General features: G+C 42.1%; 1 protein-coding gene across 2 annotated transcripts in view; it reads right to left on the bottom strand.

Annotated features, from left to right (window-relative positions):
* Positions 1-23,216, bottom strand: part of LOC148348893 (sodium/potassium/calcium exchanger 3) — a 36,095-nt gene extending 12,879 nt beyond the window's left edge. Inside the window, exons 1-2 of one of the 2 annotated variants that reach the window (XM_088321619.1) lie at positions 23,093-23,216; positions 10,277-10,375 (exon numbers count right to left, since the gene is read on the bottom strand). In XM_088321619.1, coding sequence (XP_088177745.1) covers positions 10,277-10,319 — 43 coding nt within the window. In that variant the 5' untranslated portion in view covers positions 10,320-10,375; positions 23,093-23,216. Of the gene's footprint in view, positions 1-10,276; positions 10,376-18,859; positions 19,223-23,092 lie in introns of those variants that run through there. The other variant, XM_088321618.1, reaches the window with a different exon arrangement.
* Positions 23,217-25,370: the final 2,154 nt, after the last annotated feature.

The raw sequence follows: 25,370 nt of genomic DNA, 5'->3' as shown, positions 1-25,370 counted from the left end.
GTCGCTTCTTAATGAATAATTTTGAGCCCTGATTTTTGTGTGCTGGCTCGATTTTCTTGTGCGCTGAGAATGTGCGAGCAGTGCGCAATTGCGCACGCGCGCAGCTTAGAGGGAACTCTGTTCGTAGTGTATTTTTATTTTCTATTTAAATGTGTTTTTTTGAGTGTTCAGGAAGTTGTGTTTTTTAGCCATTTAGGGTTAACTCGGATGATTTTGGGAAGCCGGGAACAAGCTCAATCGCTTTCTCGCGGGCCACAAGTTTAACACCCGTGGTCTGGAACTTGGTCCTGGTCGGTCTTTGGAGGATGCTCCCCACACTCCACCACCGCTGAGGCCGTCTGGAGATGCACTTTCAGACAGATCGCTCACAGAACCATCTAAGACTCGCTCTAATGAAAGCCGTTGCCGTGGCAATGTTCTCTCCAGGGGGATTTTTTTTTTCTGGTTTGATGGGTGCCAGTAGGAAGCCAAAGGCAAGGAGGATTTGGGAAGAGGAGGGATTTTTTTTTCTGCCTTTCCCATGGTTGGAGTTTATGAAAAATGAAGGGGGGGGGGCAAAGTGACAGCAGCTCGGGACTGCAACGTCTAAAAATATTTATTTTTCCTTAGTAACTCTCAAGAGAGGTCTAACGGAGTAAGAGAAAGAAAGAAGAGATAAGCGCCAAAAAGAGGCACCCATGGTAGTGGGATGCTCTTCATGAGACGTTACCGTGATAACTAGTGACGTTGATGCACATGTTAACTCCAAGTTGTTTTTTTTTTTTTTACTGCTTAAGAGCAGATGGCATGTGCCAGTGAACATGTGGGCTCTGCTTCAGGAGCATGACAACATGAGACCGGTGTTTATATGGGGGCTGTAAACTCAGGCTGAACAAATAAATTGAATTCAAAAAGATCACTTCCAACTGAAAGAAAACTCATCGTTAGCAAGTCACAAAGAGTAAAATGATTCATACAATAAAGGCCCCAAGATTGATCCCTGGGGTATCCCAGAATTGATTTTAATTCTAATAAACAATCTTTCTTACCTATATGACTATGTTTTGTCTCTGAGAAAGAAATTTTGTCAAATATAATATATTAACAATCTGAAGAAAAACTGAGTCCGCTTCTAATTGTAAATCCTTTGTGTCAACATATTGTTTAGGACAATTTTAATACCGATAGGGTGATGGAAACAATTGATTTGATGTTTTTGTATCAGCTGTGGGGAAAACAAAATCCCCCAATTGATTTGCAAATCGCAGATGGAAATACATTTTTGGTCAATACCAAAAGTTTATTCAATACTTTGTTATGTACCCAATAACAGAGGCCAACGTTTTCTGTAACTCTCCACAAGCTTTTAACACACTGTTGCTGGTATTTTGGCTCGTTTCTCCATGCAGATTTCCGTAAGAGCAGTGATATATATTTAGGGGCTGTCATTTCCCAACATGGACTTCCAACTCCCTTCACAGATTTCTATGAGGTGGAGATCTTGCGACTGGCTTGGGCCACTCTGGGACCTTGAAATGCTATTTACGAAGCCACTCGTGTTGTCCTGGCTGTGTGTTTGGGATCATTGTCATGCTGAAAGACGCAGCCACGTCTCATCTTAATGCACTTGGCTAAAGGAAGGAGATTTCACCTCAAAAACTATCGATAAATGGATCCAATCCTTCTTCCCTTTGTACTGATCAGTCGTCCCGGTCCCTTGGGAGAAAAACAGCCCCAAAGCATGATGTGTCCACCCCCATGCACCCAGTGTGTATGGTGTTCTTTGGATGCAGTTCAGTATTTTTTCTCCTCCAAACCGAGAACCCGTGTTCCTACCAAAAAGTTCTATTTTGGTTTCATCTCATCCTCACAGTCCTCTTCTGGATTATCCAAACGCTCTCTAGCAAACCGCAGACGGGCCCAGACATGTACCGGCTTCAGCAGGGAGACGCATCTGGCAGTGCAGGATTCGAGTCCCTGGTGGGGCATCGAGTTACTGAGCCTTTGTTACCGTGGTCCCAGCTTTCTGTAGGTCATTTACTCGATCATCCTGTATGGTTCGGGGATTTTTGCTCACCGATCTTGTTATCATTTTGACACCGCAGGGTGAGATCTTGCATGGAGCCCCAGATGGAGGCAGATTATCAGTGGTCTTGTGGATCTTCTATTTTTCTAATAATTGCTCCCACAGTTTATGTCACCAAGCGATTTACTTGTTGCAGATTCAGTCTTACCGGCCAGGTGCAGGTCTACAGTTTTGTCTCTGGTGTCCATGGACAGCTCTTTGATCTTGGCCATAGTGGAATTGGCTGAGGTGGTGGACAGTTGTCTTTTCTTGAAAAACCAAACAATGTGATTTTCCGTCTCTCATGGTTGAGGTTTACGGGCCTCTAATCTTTTGGAAGATCTTATCCCATTGCAATAAATGAGGAAAAAATATCCAAATTTTCTGATTGGTTTTTACTTATATACATGCAGACTTTATAATGAGCACGTTATATTTCATATTTATTTTTAGTAGCTCATTTAATCAAATATGTTTAGAAACACTCAGAACAAAAGGAAAAGTACGGTAATATAATATGCCCCTTCTTTAGGTGTCAAGACCGGAACGGAGACAGGACCCACTTGCGTTACGTTTCTCTCAGTTTTATTGGGAAGAAAGGAAAGGGTTGCGCCCGCGATCCGGTGGTCGCGGGAAGCAGGTCGCTCTGAACGCGGAAGTGGCACTTCCGTGGCGGGGGATAGCGGGAATGGAAAAAACGGGTCAGTAGTCGGGACAGGAGAGCAAAAACGTGGTCGGGGTCGGAACAAGTCGTAAGCCAGGAAAGGAGAGTAGACGTGGTCAAGATCTAAAAACGAGTCGAAGCCGGGAAACAGACGGGAGCCAAAACAGGAGTGAGTCAGGGTCGAAAAGATTGCCTAGCGTAAACTGAAGTCCGCAGACGGACTGACCACAGGTGACAGATGGGAGTGGGTTTAAATAGTGACAGGGAGCCAATCAGAGTCCGAGGCAGTTGGCGCCAACTGAGCGGGGACAGGTGTAGCACATCAATAATCATGACATTAGGAACTAAATTCTATAATATGCATGATGAATCTCGAGTGTTTGCCTTTTCATGAGACTTGATAAATACTTTGAGATAAATGATAAATCGCAAATTAACATTTACATTATATGAATGTACATAATGCACTACATGAAGTTTAAGGAATAATATATTTCTATAAGGGCAGCACGGCGGCGCAGTGGCTAGCGCGTGTGTGGCACAGTTCTAAGGTCTTGGGAACCTCCTGTGTGGGTTCAAATCCAGCGACCGGACTTCCTGTGCGGAGTTTGTATGTTCTCCCCGTGCTTGCGTGGGTTTCCTCCGGGCGCTCCGGTTTCCTCCCACATTCCAAAGACATGCATTTCTGGTGGATTGGCCGGTCCAAATTGTCCCTAAGTATGAATGAGCGAGCGAGTAGTCTGTCCCTGTGTGCCCTGCGATTGGCTGGCAACCAGTTCAGGGTGTCCCCTGCCCACTGCTGGGATGGGCTCCAGCACCCCCGCGACCCTGCTGAGGATAAGCAGTGCAGCTAATGAGATGAGATGAGATATTTCTATAAAGGAAGGATCCATATGGGGACGATTATTGATTTGTAGTTCATGGTCGACCGCCTGGGTCATCAGGGAACCACTGAAGACACAATTCTGGACAGTTTTCTCCGCTGCAGATGGTTTTAAGTTTGAGTCTTGGCAAAGTTGGCACCAATCCATTCCTTGATGACTCTGTTCTTTTTCAGTCTTCCTCCTGCCAGTCCTGACGATCTTACGACGTGACCATACCACTTCCAGTTTTTGGTAGGGTCTAATGTGCCCTTTGAAGGTGTTGCGCACCATTTGGTTTGTCACATGGGCTAAGTCACCGATTCCTAGAAGTTTCCTGTAGCATGGCATCTCCATGGCCTGGATTTTCATTTCCAGGTTTGCTGCGAGAGGCAATATCTTGCAAACAAGAGGAAGATGGAAGTAACTGGTCTTTGATTTCACTGCTATGTTCTTGTCCTGGAGGGTTATCCTGGCCCCGATTTCTGCTTCTGACCCCTTTTACTGAAACGAAAGCTCCAAGATATTTCAATTTGGTGACAGGTTTTGGCTCTCGGTGGTTCTTTGTGAAGATTCACATCACACACTGGTTCGTCCAGCAACTGATCAGATATCAGTGTTCCCGTTTTTCTCCTGCCATTTTCGGCAATATCATTGGCAAAACGGAGGTTAGGGATGTTATGTTCCCCAATACTGACTGTACCTCCATGTTGCTCCAGTGCTTCGGACATGATCCTCTTCAGGAAGAATTATTTGTAGTATTTTAAAAAACGGGACGGCAACCCCTGCTATACAAGTCAAGCCAAGTCATTTTTATTTGTATAGACCTTAATCACAAAGAGTCTCAAAGGGCTTCACAGGTTATTACACAGACTATTTTTTCAGACTATTATGACACCATCCCCTGATCTGGAACCTACATGAGGGCAAGGAAAAACTCAAAAACCTCAACATGAGAAAAATGAAGAAACCTTGAGAAGGGAACGTACATCTAGCATCCCCCTCCAGGATGACCAGACAGCAAAGGATGTTGAAATCACAGATAATGCAGAGATATTGTCCAAGAAAAGTATAGGTTATTCATACGCTATACAGAAAGGAACTGACAAGGATTTATCAAAGGTGAAATTTGAACAGAGATGTGTCGATGTTTCACGCATTCCAATGATGATGTGATTTTCTGGCTTCGCGATGAGATTAGACGATCCGGACGAAACGGATTAAGGAAGGAATAAACGACTGCCACGCCGCTTCCATAACGCCCTCAAACCGCCTCATCTCCATAACTTGGAAGGACGGGCAGGGCGGCCCGCTACTTACGAGCTATTTCGGTGCGGCTTCAGAACTCAGTTGCCTGGCAACCGCCGGCCCGATTGACCGGCATCACGCCGTCTGCCCGATGAAAAGCGGAGAGCGTGGAGAGCGCCGAGTCGGCAATGCCGGTCGGCGACGTTCAAACCCCGAGACCGTGGTTTGGGATGTTTTGTGGTCATTTTTAGGTCGTTTCCGGGTCGTTATTCCAAACTCAAAAGCAAGCTCATGGCATCTCGGGTTCACCGTTCCATTTATGTTTATAAAGACAGCAGTTAAAGAACTGTTAATACAGACTATTGAGTTGAATATCAAAACGATTTCGAGTCAGAAACTAAATGTGTTTTTTTTCAGTGTTTTCCATCTCCTGCATTCATATTCATTTTTAATTTGTTCAATTTTTTCAATCTTATGTGTTAAAAAAAAATTATATATATTATATATACCAGTATATATATATATTATACACACACATATTGTCACGGTTGCCTGGCGCCCAATTGGCCCCACCCATGTAGCACCAGCTCCGGCTCATTGACAGATTGGCTTCCCTGCTATTTAAACCCAGTCCTGTCATTCTTTTGTCAGTCGGTCTGCGAATCTCAGTGTATACTAGGCAAGCCTTTTTCGACCCTGACTCCTGCCTGTCCCGTTTTTGCTCCAGTTTGTCTCCAGCGACGACCTGTTTTGATCACGACCATGTCTGCTCTCTCATCCCGACTTACGACCCGTTTTTGTCCCTGACCACGTTTTTGCTCTCCTGTTCTGGCAATCGACCGTTTTTTCCGTCCCCGACACCGCCATCGCTCCCTATGGAATATCCACTTCCGTGTTCGGATCACAATCCGAGTACAAGAGCGACTTGCTTCCCGAGCCCTCCCGCTTTCTTTCAATAAAACTTGTGGTAAACGTTACGCAATCGGGTCCCGTTTTCGTTCCGGTCCTATATGTATATTTGTGAATATTGTAATGTTTTGACAAGAGATTTTTGGGGAAAAACTTGATGCGGCCCAGTATCGGCCCCCAGTAAAATTGAGTTTGAGAATGGTAAAGAAAAGACTGGCAAGAGAGTACCAGTGCTCTGTTAAAGCTAAATATGATATAAACTCTTTGTTGGCAAAATGACTCAAGTAAAAGCAGTCATTAAGTTAAATAATCTCCCTTGCGGAGGAGAGAGCACTGCCGGGAGGCCATCTCGGCAAAACGTCTCCGACCGAACTGGCTCCTACCTGTCGGGGGTGCGGTTCATTATTCGTCACAGGAAACAAGAAAAGGAACACACACACACGAGCGCGACTTCACAATAAAAGGATAAGCGTATAAAAGATGAAATTAGACTGATGTTTGAAACGTGACTATATGTGTGTGTGTGAGAGATTGTGTTTATATTTAACGGGTGTAGTAATAACTTTTGTTTTATTGAAATTCCTGCTGAAATATGTGTATAGTTTTTGGTAATCGTCCTGCAATGATGAGTCCAACAGTGCCATCTGCTGGTATGGGGTGGGGTTTGGTTTTGGCTTCTGACATGTGACCGGGAGGCGGGGTTTGTTTGTTCTTACCAGAGAGAACTGCAATGGTAAGACACATCTTTTGGTGCTCCACAAAAGAAGTTAATTTTAAACATTATAACCCCAGCTGACAAATCTCTCAACATGTACAGTAATGTGATTGATATTGTCAAGCTGTTTAGGTTTATTTTCGTTTTGTTTCTGTTTTACTAAATTATGAATTCCCCTTGTAGAGATCAAAGCCAGCAGAAAAGCTAATGTTGTGACTCATCCATTTGCAGGTAACTTGTACCCGTTTTTATACTCATTGTTTTTATTTCTATTTTCTCATATACATTAAAAAAAGGATGATGTTGGTTAAAATTCAGACAAAAGAAAAATATGTTGAATCCATTGTAAACGTTAAAAATCCACTATACGATCTCTTGTTAAAAGTATCTTGTTAAAATGTAAAGGTGTAAAAATGTATTGTGATATTCTAAAATATATTTTATGTAAATTGAAAAGAAAGCTCTTTGATATGTTTTGTTGGGCAGTCTTACCAGAGAGAACTGCAATGAGATCAAAGAGATCAAAGCCAGCAAAAAAGCTAATGTTGTGACTCATCCATTTGCAGAAACTGTAATAATAAAAACCTCATCATCCAGTCCAGCGTGAATGTGGATCTTTGGTGGGACACGTACACCGCGGTTACATTTAGGAATATAAAAACAGGTTCATTGAAGTCTGAGAAATGCACATATCAACTTTACAGCTCCCCTAGTGTAGTGGAGGTGCAATTGCATTTGATTTGTCTTTAGTCTTTCATTCGGACTCTACAGTAGAACTCTCTTTGCTGCAAAAATCTCATATCATACGCCATTAAACAGTTTGAAAGGCCGACAGATGCATTTGAATGAGGCATTAGCATCGTTTCATAAATTCATCGTCGTGACCTGTAATATACGCGGAGCGTGAAAGAAGTCGGGGATATCGGTTGAATCGGAATGATAAGCCAATGAAGTCGGGCTCTTATCTGGCCGGTTATTGTCTTTTCCGCCGCATTGAACACGTCAATCCTTAATAAGCTCATTCATCTATTTCTATCTTTTCTTTTGTATTTCATTCATCGGCTGATTAGAAGAGAATCCTTTTCGGTCGAGCGCAAATGCATTTTCTATACTCGCTAGAAATGCCAGCCTCATTCTAATTTCGACTTTAATTAAGCAACAGTTTATAATCGATTGGTTCATTTTGCAGAGTTTTCTTATGTATCGCAACAAAAACAGAATAGTAAAATTATACATAATGTGAAGCCAATGGCATATCGTGTATTTTCAGAATATATGAAGAATGAATGAATGAAAACTTTATTGAAATAAAAACAGGACAAAAATTATAACTCAACAACAAAATAATGTTAACAACAATGTTTGAAAAGGGGTAGTCAGAAGCAGACGCTCATTTTCCCTACCCCTTCATCTTCCCTGTTAATTACATTTTACAGATAGCTCCTCTTGTGTCTAATATAATAAAGTCTCTTGGATATACTTATTACATAGGTCAGATATCAATAATTATAATAATGAAAATAGTGACATATTTTATACACTAATCATCCTATTAACGTTGTAATGCTACTAGTCACTAAATATCATTGTGACACCAATGATAATAACACCAATAACAGTTATGGTATGATAATAGTAACAATAACAATAAGGTTAACTATAGCTGTAAACACAGTATTTCCAATCTCTAGTATCACTCGTACCCCATTTTCTTCATCTCTGTATTCCGCCAGTAATGTATTTTTCTATTTAAATTTGAACACGTGAATGGTTGATCTGGTCTTGTCAATTGTTCCAAAGTTTGACTCCGCACACAGACACACACATACTTTTCCTGGTGGTTCTCACCTTTGGGATTTTAAATTTACTACTGCCCCTTAAGTTAAAACTTCCCTCTTTCCGAGTGAATAATTTTTGGAAGCAGTTGTGAAGAGAAATTGTACTAAATCATCCAATTTTAATCATTTGGACTGCAGGAATAAAATATGAGTATGATCCCGATATCCTACCCTGTGTGTGGTTCTAATTGCACATTTTTTAAGGATAAAAAGGGGCTGGAGTCAACTTTTGGAATGATTGCCCCAGACTTCCGCACAATATGTTAAGTATGGAAGAACTAGAGAACAATAAAATAAATACAATGCATTATAGTTTATAGTTTAGAATAATTTAACTGCTTATGAGACAGATTTTGGCATTTTGTTTGTTTGTGTTTCTTCCCCACAAAAGAGCAAATACAAAACAAATACATGTAATTTCAAACAGTCAGTAGCCTCACTATCGGCTCCTATAACACAGAGTATACGCAAAGAAACTCCATTCCATAAACAAATACCTTTTTGGGTGCTACCATGTCGTGCGAGAACATTGGACCTTGAAGTTTTGGATTCCCCTTGAGATGATCACAATCGCTGAATATTTCTTGGCATTTTGTATTTTGTATACTAATAAGGATTTAAGTTTTCACTATATCTTAAAAAAATTGTATTATAAATACGATGTTTTTTGTACAAATCTAATAGCTTTCTTCTGTAGTCAAATAAGTGATTCTGTGTTGCTCTTCAATGTCCGGATCTCAATACGATAAGCAAAGTTAATAAACTGTATGCAATGTGTTAACTAAGGCAATCTGACCTCTATACAATCTAATGTCCCCTGTGGTGTTCCTCAAGGCTCTGTACTTGGCCCCCTTCTTTTTAGTATGTATATGATCCCGCTTGGTGACATTATCCGCAAGTATAATATTAGTTTCCATTGCTATGCAGATGACACTCAACTGTATGTGCCACTGGAAACAACTGGACATTTAAGTTGTAGAAATCTGGAGGCTTGCCTTACTGAGATTCAAAGATGGATGTCACTTCATTTTTTACGCCTTAACCCAGAATCCTGGAAGGGGGATTACCACATGTGAGGTCCTTTCTCAAGGTTTCTCTTTTTTCCTCACACTGAGGTTTTGAGTTGTTCCTTGCCCGCATGCTGGTTTAAGATCAGGTCATTGTGCAATTGTGTAATTGTAATCCTGTGCAGTCCTTTGAGACATTTTTGTGATTAAAGGCGTCATAAATAAATGGGACTTGACTTGACTTGATCATATATCATATATATTAAGAGTTTTTGGTCAAATATGTCTGAATCTAGTCATCCCTGCAATATTCTTTGTTTATCTAGATTGTATGCTATTTAGATGAGGGCAGTGGTTAGCGCATGTGCGACACAGTTCTGAGGTCATGACATCAAACCTCCGGTGTGGAGTTTGCATGTTCTCCCCGTGCTTGCGTGGGTTTCCTTCGGGCACTCCGGTTTCCTCCCACATTCCAAAAACATGCATGTCGGGTGAATTGGCCGGTCCAAAATTGTCCCCTGTGATTGGCTGGCAAGCAGTTGAGGGTGTCCCCTGCCCACTGCCCAAAGATAGCTGGGATGGGCTCCAGTGCCCCCGTGACCCTACTGAGGATAAACGGTGCAGATAATGGATAGATGGATGCTATTTATATGAGGTGTCCAGATAATAATCACTCTGAGGAAAAATATATACTCTAACTTTTTCTATTTTACACATATTTATATATATATTATATACTCTATTTACTTGTATTTCAATGTTTTTGGGAGGGATTTCCTAAATACCATAACTTTTTGGGGTGATACAGTCAATGATTGCTAAAAACAAACTATTGCTCTACTTTGTTACGTTGTATGGTCAATTCTGCCCGCAATTCCTATAAATTTGTACCTGAGCCGATTCATATCAAAGTCAGATTGAGGCTTTGTCGTCAAAGTTGGGTAAGTCTGCTACGATAAGGCGATGAAACCTGAATTTGGATGTTCCTGACCTGCTCTGTGCTCAGTCACACTTTGGTTGTCGGGCGTTAACATGAGCCGACGCGTCCGTCTCGAGGCGACGTCGTCCTCGCCGGGGACGGACGTCTCTGCTGCAAAAACACAACACAAAATGTGTTAAAACAACACCGGGAGTGTATAATTGACACGGGAATGGTTGAGAATAACAATAACAGTATTGTCCACAATTGTATCGCAAAAACCTGCAGGATTGTTTTTTTGTCTTAGGGACGCACCCAATTTTTAACACCTAAATTGTTCTGCCAAAAGTGGACAAAATAAAAAATAGAAATCATCTTGTTTATGGCCAAATTCAAGCATTTTTTAACCCCTAAACATTCTTGTAAAATTCACCTAGAAACCCAATCCGAGACGTACCCAAAGTCAATTGAATCCTGTCCTAGAACCTTTTGGACGCTTTAAGTCGTTTTTGAAAGGTAACACTCTCAAGTTTGGTTTTAAACAGAAATAATTGATGCAAATGATACTCACATCAAATCATCTAAGGTAGAACACACAGAAATAAAGCTTTTTATTTTCTCGCCTGAATTTATTTTGCAACCACGTGCCTGCAAAAGAATAATATGGACATCTAAGCTGGAAAACAGTTGAGACAAAAGCTTGAAGCCTTACCCGGTACCTTGATCACCATCAGAAAAACTAAGCGTTATACACATTTTTCTAAAAGCTATGTCTCTGGTGTTTCCAAAAGTAGCCATCTTGAAAACAACTCGTTAACAGGTCAAAAGTCTGAAAACAAAGGGTTTTACTTTAGCCATTTTTAGACACTGTGATAGAGTTGTAAATGTAAGCCATCTCTTTTCAGAAGCCAATCACTGATTGTGCACACTTGTGCGTGAGAATTGCACATAAAACTGGGTCCAGAGTTGCATTATTTTCACCTTTAATTTGAGTACACATGGTAAATATGCATACATTTATGTTAGCAATTTCATTGGCTAACCAATGTGTTAATCAACATTTACATTGGACACAAATTCAAAAGATTTTCAAAGCTGAAGTAGGTCATGTTTTTTTTCCCTCAATGAAAGCCCGCACAGGGTATTACAGTGCTAGGAGCGTTAAAAAAAAAGCTTGCAGTTTGTCAAAAGTGGTGTCATTCAAAAGGTCAGAGGCTAACGGCCGTATTGGAAATCATCTCATGAGTCGGTTTACTTTTTAAAGTGAGGTATAGAATAGAATATACCTTTATTATCATTGTTACAAAATGGGGTGAACATATTGTGACAACGAAATTGGACGTGGCACTCCAGTTTCACATTTATCAGTGAGGATAAAAGATTAAAAAAAAGATAAAAGGAATTTGGATACATATGAACACAACATATTTACACAAGAAAGAGTGGGCATGTAAAAGCAGATGGGGCGAAACAGACTGATTACAAGAAATGTCTAATGATGCAGAAATTCTTTTAGGCATTTTTATTTTTCAATCCGTCGGCATTATGGTGTGTTTTGGAGTCAATATTTTACACTCTTGGATTCACTGGACTCTGGTGAATATAACCAGACCGTGTTTGCGGGGGAATCGTTTTATAAGTGGAATTCGGTGAGTTGTATTGGCTTTCTAGTTATCATGTTTCAGAGTAATGGTGATGTTTCTGCAACAAGTACACTTTGGAGTGGTCATCGTATCTCGAATCCCAAGAGTTGAAGCTTTCCAAGGATATATGACACGACGGTTTTCGGTGACTGGTGACATTGTACAGGTCATTTTCAAGCAAGCTTGTTTAATTTTTGTTTACATTGAATGTGTGGTGTATTTAAACATTGCCAGGAAACATGGCAACAATGTCAAGCATTTCACCCAAAAGTCAGGCCCTTTTCAAACCTTGAAAACACGACGTGAAAATTCAAGCACTCGTACGAGCCCGTCATCTAAAAGAACGACGCGATGACGTTCTTTCTCAGGTGAGGCGAGCGGTGTGAAGCTGGCTCTCGTTCGGTAGCCGGTTTTTGCACAACGCAGCTGCTTATTTTTCATTTTGAACACGAAAAGGAAGTAGGTGGGTGTCGAAAACGGGCCTCTGCCATAGGTTGACAAACATTACTCAAAGGCTTTTGTGTCCATCTGCTCTCAACCGGGCATGCGTCATTCGCGAATAGAACGGCTCGATGAACCGGCTCTTTGAAAAGAACGACGGGAGCCGGCTCCCCAACACTCGGGAACTGGCTCTGTACAAGACGGGTGGTTTTTCTATAGAAAGCGTGCATGATCGGTTAATAGGCGTGGGATCGTCTCTTAGACTGCAATACGTAGGACTAAAAGAGTGAATGAGAAAAGCAGGAAAAGGACCCAAATTTGGACTGGATTGAATGATAAATACGTTTTAGTTTTTTTGTGGTTCCCTGTCGTTTGAGGCTAAATTCATTCCAAATTGAATTATAGTCCAAAATATTTTTCGAATTTGTAGCACTGAAAAGTGAATCGTTTGCATTTTTCGCAGGGATTCTGTGTCGATTCAAGTAGTATAAAAAGTTAACCGTTTCAAGGAGTTAAAAGTTCACCGCAGAGTGTAAAAAAAGGCCTTTTATGATATCGTAAAATAGTACTTTCTTCATTTTGTGTTCAATGTTAGACGATAATTGGATTATTGGTGCGGATTAAAAGCAAAAACAACAAATCTGAGGAGCCGTTTGAGAACTGAATGAGCTGGCTCTTTTTCGTAAGCTGGGTCGAAAGAGGTCCTTTAAAGAGAGATTGGTTTATTTTAACATGAAGCGTTAACAGGCTGCAATTCCCATCACTACCTGCGGGTGGGCAGACTTTGGCTAATGTTTCCCTGATAATACGACCGGTGTACATTTTGGGTTCATTGATCACTGATAGATTGGTTTATTTTAACATGAAGCGTTAACAGGGGGCAGGGGCTTAGGAGGTCGAGCGCTCGTCTCGAGACCAAGAGGTCGCAGGTTGGATTCCTCAAAGTTCGATGTGGAATGAGTGTGGAATACATTGTAAAGCGCTTCGGGAGGTCTTTCGGTGACTTAAAAAGAAGAGCATTTTTATCTTTTAATGTCTTTTAATCGTTTTTAGATTAGAGAAGAGTGGAATGTTTTCTTGGCCAACTTCACCCGGACTCCACCGGCTCCCAAGAGCCCTTCGTTTTTAGACCGGGTTCGGGTTTCCCCGAAACCTAGAACAAAGATCCAGAGCGAGAAGACCAAGCCTCCGTCAGCTGCCCTCGTTTATCAGGCCGGCGTGTATTTTAACCCCCCGTCCCATTCCTCGACAGCTTATCTGCGGAACGGGCGCGGCCGTGGCAGCGTTACCGCGGCGACGGGACAGGGAACACCCACGCGCCCCGCGGATAATATTTCACGTTCTGGAATAGGCCCGAGTGCCCGTCGGAGGGGTGCGCTCTGTTTTGCAACTTGGGAAGCTTCCGGTTTCGAAAGAGAGCAGAGGAGGCTTTCATGTTCACACTTCAAGAGGACTGAAATTCAAAAGGCCTCCGCTTCCACCAATCACGCTGTTATGCTAAACTACATTATGCAATCTGTTCAAAGGTCTTTAAAGGGACAGTGTGTGATATTGTCTCCTAATGGTCCAAAACACTTTCATTCTTTCATACACGAACTGTAATACCAATGTTACCCATGTTTTTTTATTTTATTTCTTTGACATCGTGAAATCCCTACCTAGAAGTTGCCGCCATGTTTGTCTGGCATCTTGCTGCCATGTTGCGCTCTTGGCACCGGTTTTCGTTCACATCAGACCGTGCTGTCGAGTGGTCAAATATTAGGCGCTAGGGCTTTAAATGGAGTGTGTGTCATACTTGACCACTGGATGTCGCTGTAGTGACAGCAAATAACCAGTGGTTAAAGGCATTAGAAAAAAATACTGAGAGACTTCAAGTGACCAGGATGCCACGTTTTTCCTTTGTTCCCGAGCCTTTTGTGAAAGAGAAAAAGGAAATAAAAGGAGAAATTAGAAAATGAAAGAAACAGGAAAAACAGAAAAGAAAAAGGGGAAGACAAGGAGAAAAAAGCAGGAAAAGGGAGAAAAACGGAAAACACAAACAAGAACAAAGTAGAAACAGAAAGACGAAAAACAGAAAAAAAAGAAGAAAAACCTGTCAATATTTATTACACCACATCAACTATAGGAGAAAAAGTGAGAAAAAAAAAAAAGCTGAGAAACAGCCAGGAAAAGGAAGGTAGGGAAAAAAAATCAAAGAAAACAAAAGAATAAAAGAAGGAAGAAAAGACAGGTTTTTGTTTTTTTGAGCGGTACACTTTGCAACAAGATGGCTGACATATATAACAGCTCTCTGTAGGTTGTCCTCATCATGCATTGGATAAATACCAATTTCTCCAACTATGAGTTTTTTAAAATGCACTTGTACATGATAGTTTATGTATTTTTGTTTACCAATTAAAATAATATTGTTTTCTTTTAAAGAAATTTTTTTTTTAACCATTCGGTCACACTAAATTATACACACTGTCCCTTTAATGTAGTATCGTATCGTTGTCTTACTGCATATCATGAATGGACCCGATTCCAGGCCGCGCACCACATTATAGAAAACGTGATTTTCGGCGTATCACAGATGAAAACAAGCAATTTGCTCGACAACAACAACAACAACTCCAGTCGGAGTATTCCAAACGGGGAATTCCGACGGTGCCTCCAAACAACTGCGGTCCGTTTGGGGAAAGCCAGAGGACGCCATCTGACGCTGTCAATCATCCGGAGGACAGAGTTCCGTCCCCCAACGCTTACGTTCCTGTCCGCAGCTTTTCTTTCGGCGCGTCAAAACAACAGCGAGCGCTTATTGCGACAGGATCGTTTCGTTCAGAAACAGGAGCGGGCTGAGGCCGAAGAGATTCCGAGAAAACCAGAACGCAAGGCTTAGATTTCATGTTGACAATATCGGTTTGCTAATGCTACATCCATTGCGACCCGGTCAACCTTTCTATTTTGTATGATACTTTCATTATTTTATATTTGATTTTTTTTTGTTTATTAATGCAAATCTATTTTGGCCCGGTCAGCTTCTCAAGGTTTCGTCGTTTCCCTCATGCTGAGCTTTTTGAGTTTTCCCTTGCTTTCATGTAGGTTATAGATCAGGGGAGGTTGTAGTCAGTCATAGTCTGTACAGGGATTCAAGACACTTTGTGATGATGGCCTATACAAATAAACAATACCAATTTCATGACCAAATTGAAGCACTTTTAAGGACTTTTTCCAATTACTCCATTACCCATCCATTATCTGCACTTATCCTCAGTAGGGTTGCGGGGGTGCTGGAGCCCATCCCAGCCATCTTCAGGCAGTGGGCAGGGGACACCTGGGACAATTTAGACCAGCCAATGAACCTGACATGCATGTCTTTGGAATGTGGGAGGAAACCAGAGTGCCCGGAGGAAACCCACGCAAGCACAGGGAGAACATGCAAACTCCACACAGGAAGGTTGGATCTCATGACCCCAGAACTGTGCCGCACACGCGCTAACCACTGCGGTACCGTATTGGCTTGCTCCAGTACCATCAAAAGAAAAACCCCGGTATGAATCATGTATTGTGCAAAGATATCTGCGATTTACATATCGCTTTCGCATTTAGCAAGACGTATGCTTATCAGATTTTGAGTAAATCACAAATAGATGTGTTTTTGAGAGAAATTCCTGAAAATGACAGGAGCGGGGAGTTCTTCCCTTTACAATTTGCCACTGGGAAACGCACAGCCCATTAAAAATGTCCATAATCCTAATACAGCGGATCACAAGTGAAGAAATGCAATGGCAAAGCCAAGCCACCAGAGAGCAGTGTCAGCATCATTGTCAAGCAGACGTGTTAAGAAACACGGCAACCATTTCAAGCGTTCGCAAGCACTTCACCCAAAATACAAGCACTTTCAATCCTTGAAAACACAGCATAAAAATTCGAGCATTTTTAGGGATTTCAAGCACTTGCAAACCCTGAGAACCTAACTCCACCAGATGGAATTTTAAAAAATTGAACATTCATTGTATTCTCATCAACTATTTATCGGCAAGATGGATACTGAACTTTTCTTCTTACGGAAAAAAATGAAGGAGACAACACCAAAATCTATTTTTGGTCCAGTGGAAGGAGACCGGCGCAACCTGGGTTCAAATCCAGTCACGACCAAAACCACCCACCCGGACCGGTAGTGTTCAAGGAGCCAGACTTCATGTCGAGGTGGGCCCTACCTGGCCCTCAGGCTGTAGTTTGGGAACCACCGATCTTCAGCATCAAGCTGCCGGTTGCGTTTTCTCCCGCTTACGGGTCACTGCGACTTTCTCGAGTCGCTCCGGTCACGTCATTCTGCAGAGTCCCGGCTGCGAGAGCACCTCCATAAATGGGGCTTCCAGAAGAAGACGACGCTACCTAAGCAGAAAACTGAGCAGGTACGGCCGCCGGAGCTCACCAACAAAAGGTGGTTCGCTTTTGAGCCTGGCCACCCACAAAGATCAGGACAATGTCAACAAAAAAACAAAAACATAATAGAAATAATAACGACAGAGTGAGACATCTCTACATGAATACAATCTCTGCTGAGAGTCACTCCTGCGCAGGAGCATCGACGTCTCCAGCACAGATGTACAGAAACCGCTAAAGTTGGGGAGCCTTCCGGCCTGAAAAGAGTGAACAAGAAGGCCTACTGGAGCAGACCTCGAGTATCATGGCGGTAGATCAGTGGCGCAGGAACATTTAAGGAGACAAACAAAACAGAGTCTGACTCGCCTCGGTAAGATTCCAGTAATGTTCAAGCCAATGTGGTTTCAATCCCACGCATTTGACAAAGAACTCGAGCGTTATGCCGGATCCCGTGACGCGCGACTGTCCTAAAAACGCAGTCGCACCAGCGCAACCAAAAGCCTGAAGTCGGTATGGTTTCCGGAGACAGGACACCAGTACAACCAGCGGAAAAGCCCAAAGTCGGTATCGTTTCCGGAGACAAGACACCAGTACAACCAGCGGAAAATTCTGAAGTCGGTATCGTTTCCAGAGACAGGAATGAAAAATGAGTCTGTACCGTTCCTTCCGTTTTCCACGGAATCATCGTCACCTCCAACATATTCCAGAAACATTCCGTGATTGGATTTCGACACGTCTAATCCCGCAATAACGGATCCTTTATCGCACGTAATACTCTCGGATATTATTTTCCGTGTCGAAGATCACAAATCCGCGCTCGGGGGACAGGAGGTAAAATGAAGGATAACGATCAAAGCGAGTGTTCTATGGCTTTTACGGTGTTTGGGAAACATTATGTTCCATCCGGGGCTACTTTGGTATACTTCCCATGGGCGGAAACCAATGAATGCTAAATGCTCTGCATTTCTATAGCGCTTTTCAAGTCAATGAAGACCTCCCAAAGCGCTTTCAATCTGCTTCACATTTACCCATTCACACACACACACACACCAATAGCAGCCATGCAGCCACGGAATACACGGGCTGTTTGAACACATCACAACCATTTCCGCACTATAATACAGTCAGTTAGTCAAGTCCTGTTTATTTGAGACACCCTTAATCACAAAGAGTCTCAAAGGGCTGCACAGACTACAGATTATTGCAAACCACAGACTATTATGACGGCATCCGCTGATCTAAAACCTACATGAAGGCAAGGAAAAACTAAAAAAAACCTCAATAGCTTCCTGTCTGTTAAAAATGTGACTTTTCCCAAGTTCCTGCTTGGAGCCTCCACCCAGAAAATGGTAGTCTATTTGTGATTCCAAGAGCCAAGAAGAAATCCACAGGCTTGAAAGGATTCTACATTTAGGCTCTGATGCTGCAGAATGCCCTGCCCTCTGACATAAGATCTGCAATGTTAGTGTTTAAGGTATGATACCACAAATTTATAGCCCGATACAGATACCGATACTAATCCTTGATTAGATAAGGATATCACTATGATACTGATGAGGGGGACTTTGGCTCTTTTGGTTTCTAAGACGCTCTTGAGATTGTTGTTTGAAACCATATATGATGAAATATAATGAATATTATACACAAAATGAATTAAATAGGGGGGAAATAACCCAAAAGAAAAAAATGAGAACAAAAAGGAAAAAAAAACAAGGAAAAAAGGGGCAGAAAAAAGACAGAAGCAAGAAAAAGTAAAAAGCTCATAAAAAAAAACAAGAATAACGAAAAGACAAAAAAGAAGAGGGAAAAAAAGAAACAAGTAAGACGCTAGAAATAAAAGAAAATGGGGGAAAAAAAGTAAAAGATAAAAAGAAGGAAAAGATAAAACACGAAAAAATTCAAACGCTAGTAAAAAAAAGAAAACATACATCAAAGTATAGAGGCAGGAAATGAGAAAAGAAGAGAACAAGAAAAATTATGAAATTATACATCTCAGAATCAAAATGTAATGGTGAGCCTCTGTAAAGACCCCCAGCAAAGCCAGACTTTTTCATGCCATTCATTCATTTCTGTCCACCAAATATGACACACTGTCCCTTTAAAAAAAAGACTGACACCCCTATCGGTCATCGCCGAACCCCCTTGGTCCTTTTACAATCCAAAATCGTGAATGTTAGTCGTGCATTTCCCCGTTTGGACTCACCTGGCGCGCGGAAGACCTGAGCGAGCCACAAGACGGCGAGCAGCCCCAGTCCGCAGCAGCAAAACGGCTGCCAGGGCCGCCGGTGCCTCGCCGCTCTCATACCTCCGCTGCCCGCATGTCCTCCCGGAACACAAACGCTCGTGTCGCCCACGGTGGCCTCGACAACTCCCCCGATTAAAGATCCACAATCAGCGGAAGGAGTGGTCAGGAAACGCCGCCGGGACTCGGACGCCGATTTCGGGCAGCGGTAGTCTCCGAAACGCCGCGGACAAGTGGGAAATGCTCCCGGCGGTGGTGCGTTCACGTGAGGGGACTGAAAGGTCGACGGCGGCCCCCGCGGAGAGCGACAGGAGGGGACATGTGGGGAAACGCCCCCTCCTCCCTTGAGACGCTAGGGGGCGACAGACTTCCAGGACGGGGAATTGAATGTTATAATACAGTGGGACCTCGCTACTTCGCGGTTCCACGTTCGCGGGTCTAAAAAAATAATAATTACCGTATTTTCTGCACTATAGGGCACACCGGGTTATAGGGCGCACCCCCAAAAAATAGTTTTGGGTCCTACATCTTCCATAGATAAGGCGCTACAATGGGAACGTGGACAAAACAGTCAGATAGTTCAGTCCAACTGATTCCCCCCTTCACATTCCCAAAGCTTGCAAAGAAGCAAATACGTGTCGTAGACACGTGAGGATGCGGTGTCCGTACGATGTCACGTAAATGCGTCATTTCAAATATCATTCGGAAGGTTAAAGTCTTGGAATTCGAGAAATACCAACCATTCCTTAGTTTCTATTTTCTTTTTCGCTCGCAACTTTACTGTGCATATGACAATAAACACTTGGAATTGAGTTGAATTCACTCAACTCATCACAGCAACATCAAGATCGTTCTAAAACAAGATACCGGGAAAATATAAAGCCGCATAGCTCACCTAAGTTCTCACGTTCAATAATGATACGCAATCATGGTCTTCTTACAACCGCGAGTGAAGTAAATCCAGGAGAGTCAAATGTTTACAAATACAGACTAATGAAACATGTTGCTTTATGGCGTAGTTTAGCAAGCTTGCTATTCAGTCATCTTTTTCGGCCAATTGCAGGGTTTGTTTTGGCCCTCCAGCCAATCCGAGGCTCCGAATAACTTAAGCCAATAGCGATCGATTCAAATGATGATTGACACATTGGTTAGCTAATGAAACGCCGGTACATAAATCCAAGCATAAACCGCGGACTACTCCACGTTCGGGGGAAAATCGAGTCGGCGGCTATTGCGTAAGTTGCGAGACCTTGCGATTTAATATTGAGCCATATATAAGGCGCACTGGATTATAAGGCGCATGGTCAGCTTTTGAAAAAAATAAAGGCTTTTAGGTGGGCCTTATAGTGCTGAAAATACGGTAAATAAAATAATTAAAAAAACAAAAACATTGAAAGTAGAATACTTTATGGAGTTTCTATTAACGTAAGGCCCCTGTAAAAGGGACGAGGTTTAAAGAAGGAAAAATTAGACGCTGCTCCTCCTCATGAACACGATACTGAAGGGAAAAGCGTGCAGTGGCCCTACAGTGCTCAATGACTTGACCAAAGTTACTGATTTAGCAGTCGATCGTGGAACTTCCACTTTTTGTTCTCATTTTTTTCTTTTGGTTTATTTCCTCCATATTTAATTCATTTTTTTTAAGCATTTTTGAAGGGGCGTCGCTACTTCGCGGATTTTCACTTTTCGCAGGTGGTTTTGGTCCCCATTAACCGCGATAACCGAGGGATTACTGTACTTCCCCAGTCTGCTAGAATTGCTTCTATTTCCTTTGTTTTATGAGGAAAGAAGGTTGGAAACATTAGAAACATAGTGCCCCCATGAGGACAGTGGAGGGGCTCACAGACCTGTTCTGAAAATAGCTCACCGGGGCTGGGTCATTGGGATTTTCTAGTAAGATGGTTTTTAATTGGTTGGCTGAGGCTCTTTAACCTTCTTTCAGAAATGAACCTAGTAACAATACGATGAATTTAGGCCCCTGAACTGAATCAATTCAAGTATTGATAATTATTTTGAAGTAATTCATTGAGAATAGAATGAGAATCAATATACAAATTTATACTTTTTATGGATTTATTTTACAGAAAATAGAACAAACTCAAATCTAATGTTTTTTCAAGGTGAATGAGCAAAAAAATGTGGCATTTTTTTAGCTAGCAATCTTGCTACCTTTTTAGCTCGCTAATTCCGATTTACAGTATGTATTTTAGGGCGGATGAGCAAAAAACGTTTAGCTAGCTATCTGTCTACCTTGTTAGCTAGCTAATTCTGATTGTTTTTTTAAGGTAAACGAGCAAAAAACGTGCAATTTGTTAACCTTTTTAGCTAGCTAATTCCAATTAACAGTTTTTTTGTAGGGCGAATGAGCAAAGAATGGGCAGCACGGCGGCGCCGTGGTAAGAGCGTGTGCGGCACAGTTCTAAGCTCATGGTTCCAAATCCAGCTACTGACCTTCCTATGCGGAGTTTGCATGTTCTTCCCGTGCTTGCGTGGGTTTCACATTCCAAAAACATGCATGTCAGGTGGATTGGCCGGTCCAAATTGTCCCTAGGTGTGAATGAGCGAGTGACTTGTCTGTCTCTGTGATTGGCTGGCAAGCAGTTGAGGGTGTCCCCTGCCCACTGCCTGAAGATAGCTGGGATGGGCTCGACCACCCCCGCGACCCTACTGAGGATAAGCGGTGCAGATAATGGATGGATGAGCTAAGAATGTGCAGTTTGTTTAGCTAGCTACCAGACTACCCTTTTAGCTAGCTAATTCCAATCTACAGTATTTTTTAGGGCGAATTAGCAAAAAGTGTGCAGTTTTTTTAGCTAGCTATCTGGCTACCTTGTTAGCTAGCTAATTCCGATTTTTTTTTTAAGGCAAATGAGCAAAAAGCGTTCCGTTTAGCTAGCTATCGTGCTACAATTTTAGCTAAGTAAAAAAAAGTTTCTTGCCCCTTAAAAAAGTTATTGACCCATGGCGTAGTGTTGGCCCAATGTTTTTTTTTTTTTAACTCTTCTCAGGATTCTCAGTGGAAAATGTGTAAAAAATAAATCTTTTCAATTTTCAGATTGCGATCAAATTTGATCTGGGTCCAGGTAAGGCTTCATGCTTATGTCCCAGGTAAGGCAGTCAGGGAAGTAGAACAACCTTTCTGTGTGTTCCAACTCTGTAGTAGCATCGCTTGCAGTCATTATTTGAGTTTGGGACAAAACTTCTCTCATCTCATTAGCTACACCGCTTATCCTCAGTAGGGTCGCGGGGTGCTGGAGCCCATCCCAGCAATCATCGGGCAGTGGACACCCTGAACTGGTTGCCAGCCAATCGCAGGGCACAGAGGGACAGACAACTCACTTGCTCATTCACACCTAGGGACAATTTGGACCGGCCAATTCACCTGAAATGCATGTCTTTGGAATGTGGGAGGAAACCGGAGTGCCCGGAGGAAACCCACGCAAGCACGGGGAGAACATACAAACTCCGCACAGGAAGTCTGGAGCTGGATTTGAACCCACGCAGGAGGTTCCCAAGACATGAACTGTGCCGCACATGCGTTAACCACTGCGCCGCCGTGCTGCCCGGAGCCTAAAAAAAAAATAAAGACTAAAAGCGGCTATATTCTCCAAACGGTTCAAAAAGAGAATTCAATTGATTTAGAATCGGGATTGGGATTTGATGCCAATTGGACAGGAAAGCTAAGGGATTAACCCTCTACCCATTACTAACCACCAGGGTTGGGTAGGGTTACTTGAACTGGATTACTTTCAATGACTTTTGAATGACTCCAATACCAAATACGCTAATAAAAGACAAAAGAAACTAAATATGATTAAAATGACTCCATTTTGTGCAGGCTTGGGGAGTAACAGAATACATGGAACGGCAAAAATGATGTCGGCAAGCTGTTTGGATTTATTTTCTTTTTGTTTCTGTCGCATTTTATCTTAGTTTTGCCGGAGATCAAAGCCAGAGAAAGCTTACCACGTGTTGTGAGTCATCATTTTATTCTTATTTAGTTTCTTTTGTCTTTTCTTAGCATATTTGCTATTGTAGTAATCCAAAAGTCATTGAAAGTAATCCGGTTAAAGTAACCCTACCCAACCCTGCTAACCACTGCTAATGAACGAATACGTTCGCAATGACGTCACCGTGCGAATCAGCAATTTAAATCGCTTCTAGCGTCTGAGGTGACGTTAAATTTCCACTCACCGCCATAGATGAGAATTCCTGCTATTCCACAAATCCTTCATCGTGAGTTTCCGTCTTTTTGCGTGGAAATCACAATTTGCTCCAGGTGTGTTTGTAGCGCTGATTAACTCCGAATCTGATTGGTTTTCAGAGCTGTCAGTCAAAAGCAGTCTTGACTTTTGAAGGCGATGTTTTATCAAAAATAAAAAATAAATAGATTAATATTGCGGGCTTTTGGTAAGTCTTATAGTAATTTGGAGACAGTTCTACCAGGAACTGCTTCTGTTTTAAATAATTTATTTTATTTTTTTGGCGTTAAGGCTACAGGGGACATATTCATCACTGATTGGTGGCGCGATTGTGACGTAATCAAGGCTCTTTGTTTCGTATGTTTTTCATTTTGTATTTTATTTTGCGCGGGTTTTCAAACTTACTTTTTTGCCAAATGTCTGACCACACATTTGTTTAGCTAGCTATCTGGCTACCTTTTTAGCTAGCTAATTCCAATTTACAGAGGTTCGATCTCATGAATTACACTGTAATTCTCTTTCTTTCTATTTTTCTCTTTCTTTCTCACCCTCTTTGACCTCTCTCTCTCTCTCTCTCTCTCTCTCTCTCTCACCTCACTGTCTCGTTTTCTCCTGCTGACTTTTTTCTTTCTGTCTTTTCGCTTCTCTTATTCTTTTTATCTTTCTCTTTTTTCACTTTCTTTTTCCCTCTCTATTCCATTCCCCCTTCTTCTCCATTCATATCTCTATTCTGCTCTCTCTTTTTCTCTCACTGTGACTCTGTCTCCCTTGTTCTCCATATCTGTTTATCGTTCTCTCTTTTCCTCCCTATCTTTCTCTGACTTTTCCTCCTTCTCTCTTTCCCTTAAACTTACTAGTCCGGCCCCCGTGAGAATTTTTATAACATTTGTGGCCCCCAGCTAAAACCAGTTTGTGTTTTAACCCAATATGGCCCCTCGACGCTGATCTAGACTCAGTCTTAGTATAGGGCCCTCTTGTGGCGAAACAGAGAACTTCAGCCTCTCAAACAGGATGACGTCATGCCTCTTTTTCCTGTTTTGGATGGGAAAAAAAGGAACTTGAAAGCATCATGATGCCTTTTCTTGTTGGCAGAAAAAAAGGGAATCTGCTGTCAACTCCGGAGTGAAATATTATACACAAATCTAAACACTAGTGAGTGTGTATTTACAGTTGAGTCTGTGCACATAGTGCAGATCCCAGTGAAGAGAACCGCATTCGGTTCTTCAGCTCCAAATAAAGACATCGACCGGCATCGTCAGTACTCCCCAATGCCGGGACGGGGAGGGATTCCAAACGAGGATAGGTCCCTTTTCAGTTCTCTGACCATGATTATATCAGAAGATCACCAACCATGTTTTTTTCTGTTACTATTATGTGGAAAGTAAGGATTTTTCCACTGCCCCTCAAGTTATATTTTTGTCTCTGCCCACCATCCTAGTACAAAAGTGATTGTCAGCCACGTGACTGTGGATTTTGTGAAATCATACAGCTTAATTCTCTACATCACGTTGCCCAGAATATTCAGTTTTTGTTCAGTAAAAATCTCAGCAGTACTGCACAAAGTCTATCCTAGAAACCATTAAAACATCTGCCTTGTATAGGGGCGGTGAGTTAATCAAACATTAATTTGAGCCTCTTTTTTATAAAAGTTTGGTAAAAATTCACAATTTTTTTCCAGACAGTGATCATGTCAATAATTTGGCTTATCAGTTAGAAATCAAATTTCGTAGAAAATCACAATGACCCATCACTAGTGAGATGTTTTCAAAAACAGTGTGTGGGGCTACTGAAGTGTTTTTGGGAGGCCCCCGATTTATATTCTAGTTATATTTTCTCGAGTCATTTGAAGCGCTCGTTTCCATTTTAATTAAAGGGGCAGTGTGTATTGTATAGTGCCTTAGTCGTTTAAAAACAATATTGGTTTAATGAATAAGCTATAATACATGAACTGCAGCACGGCGGAGCAGTGGTTAGGGTGTGTGCAGCACAGTTCTGAGGTCATGAGATTGAACCTCCTGTGTGGAGTTTGCATGTTCTCCCCGTGCTTGCGTGGGTTTCCTCCGGGCACTCCGGTTCCCTCCCACATTCCATAAACATGCATGTCAGGTGAATTGGCCGGTCTAAATTGTCCCGGGTGTCCCCTGCCCACTGTCCGAAGACAGCTGGGATGGGCTCCAGTTCCCCCGCGACCCTAATGAGGATAAGCGGTGCAGATAATGGATGGATGTAATACATGAACTATCATACAAATGTGCATTTTTTTTAAATGA

This window comes from Urocampus carinirostris, chromosome 17, assembly GCF_059441175.1.
Source record: "Urocampus carinirostris isolate Australia breed hairy pipefish chromosome 17, RoL_Ucar_1.0, whole genome shotgun sequence".
Lineage (NCBI taxonomy): Eukaryota > Metazoa > Chordata > Actinopteri > Syngnathiformes > Syngnathidae > Urocampus > Urocampus carinirostris.
Note: the sequence above shows the minus strand (reverse complement) of the source record. Positions and strands in the feature narration are given on the sequence as shown.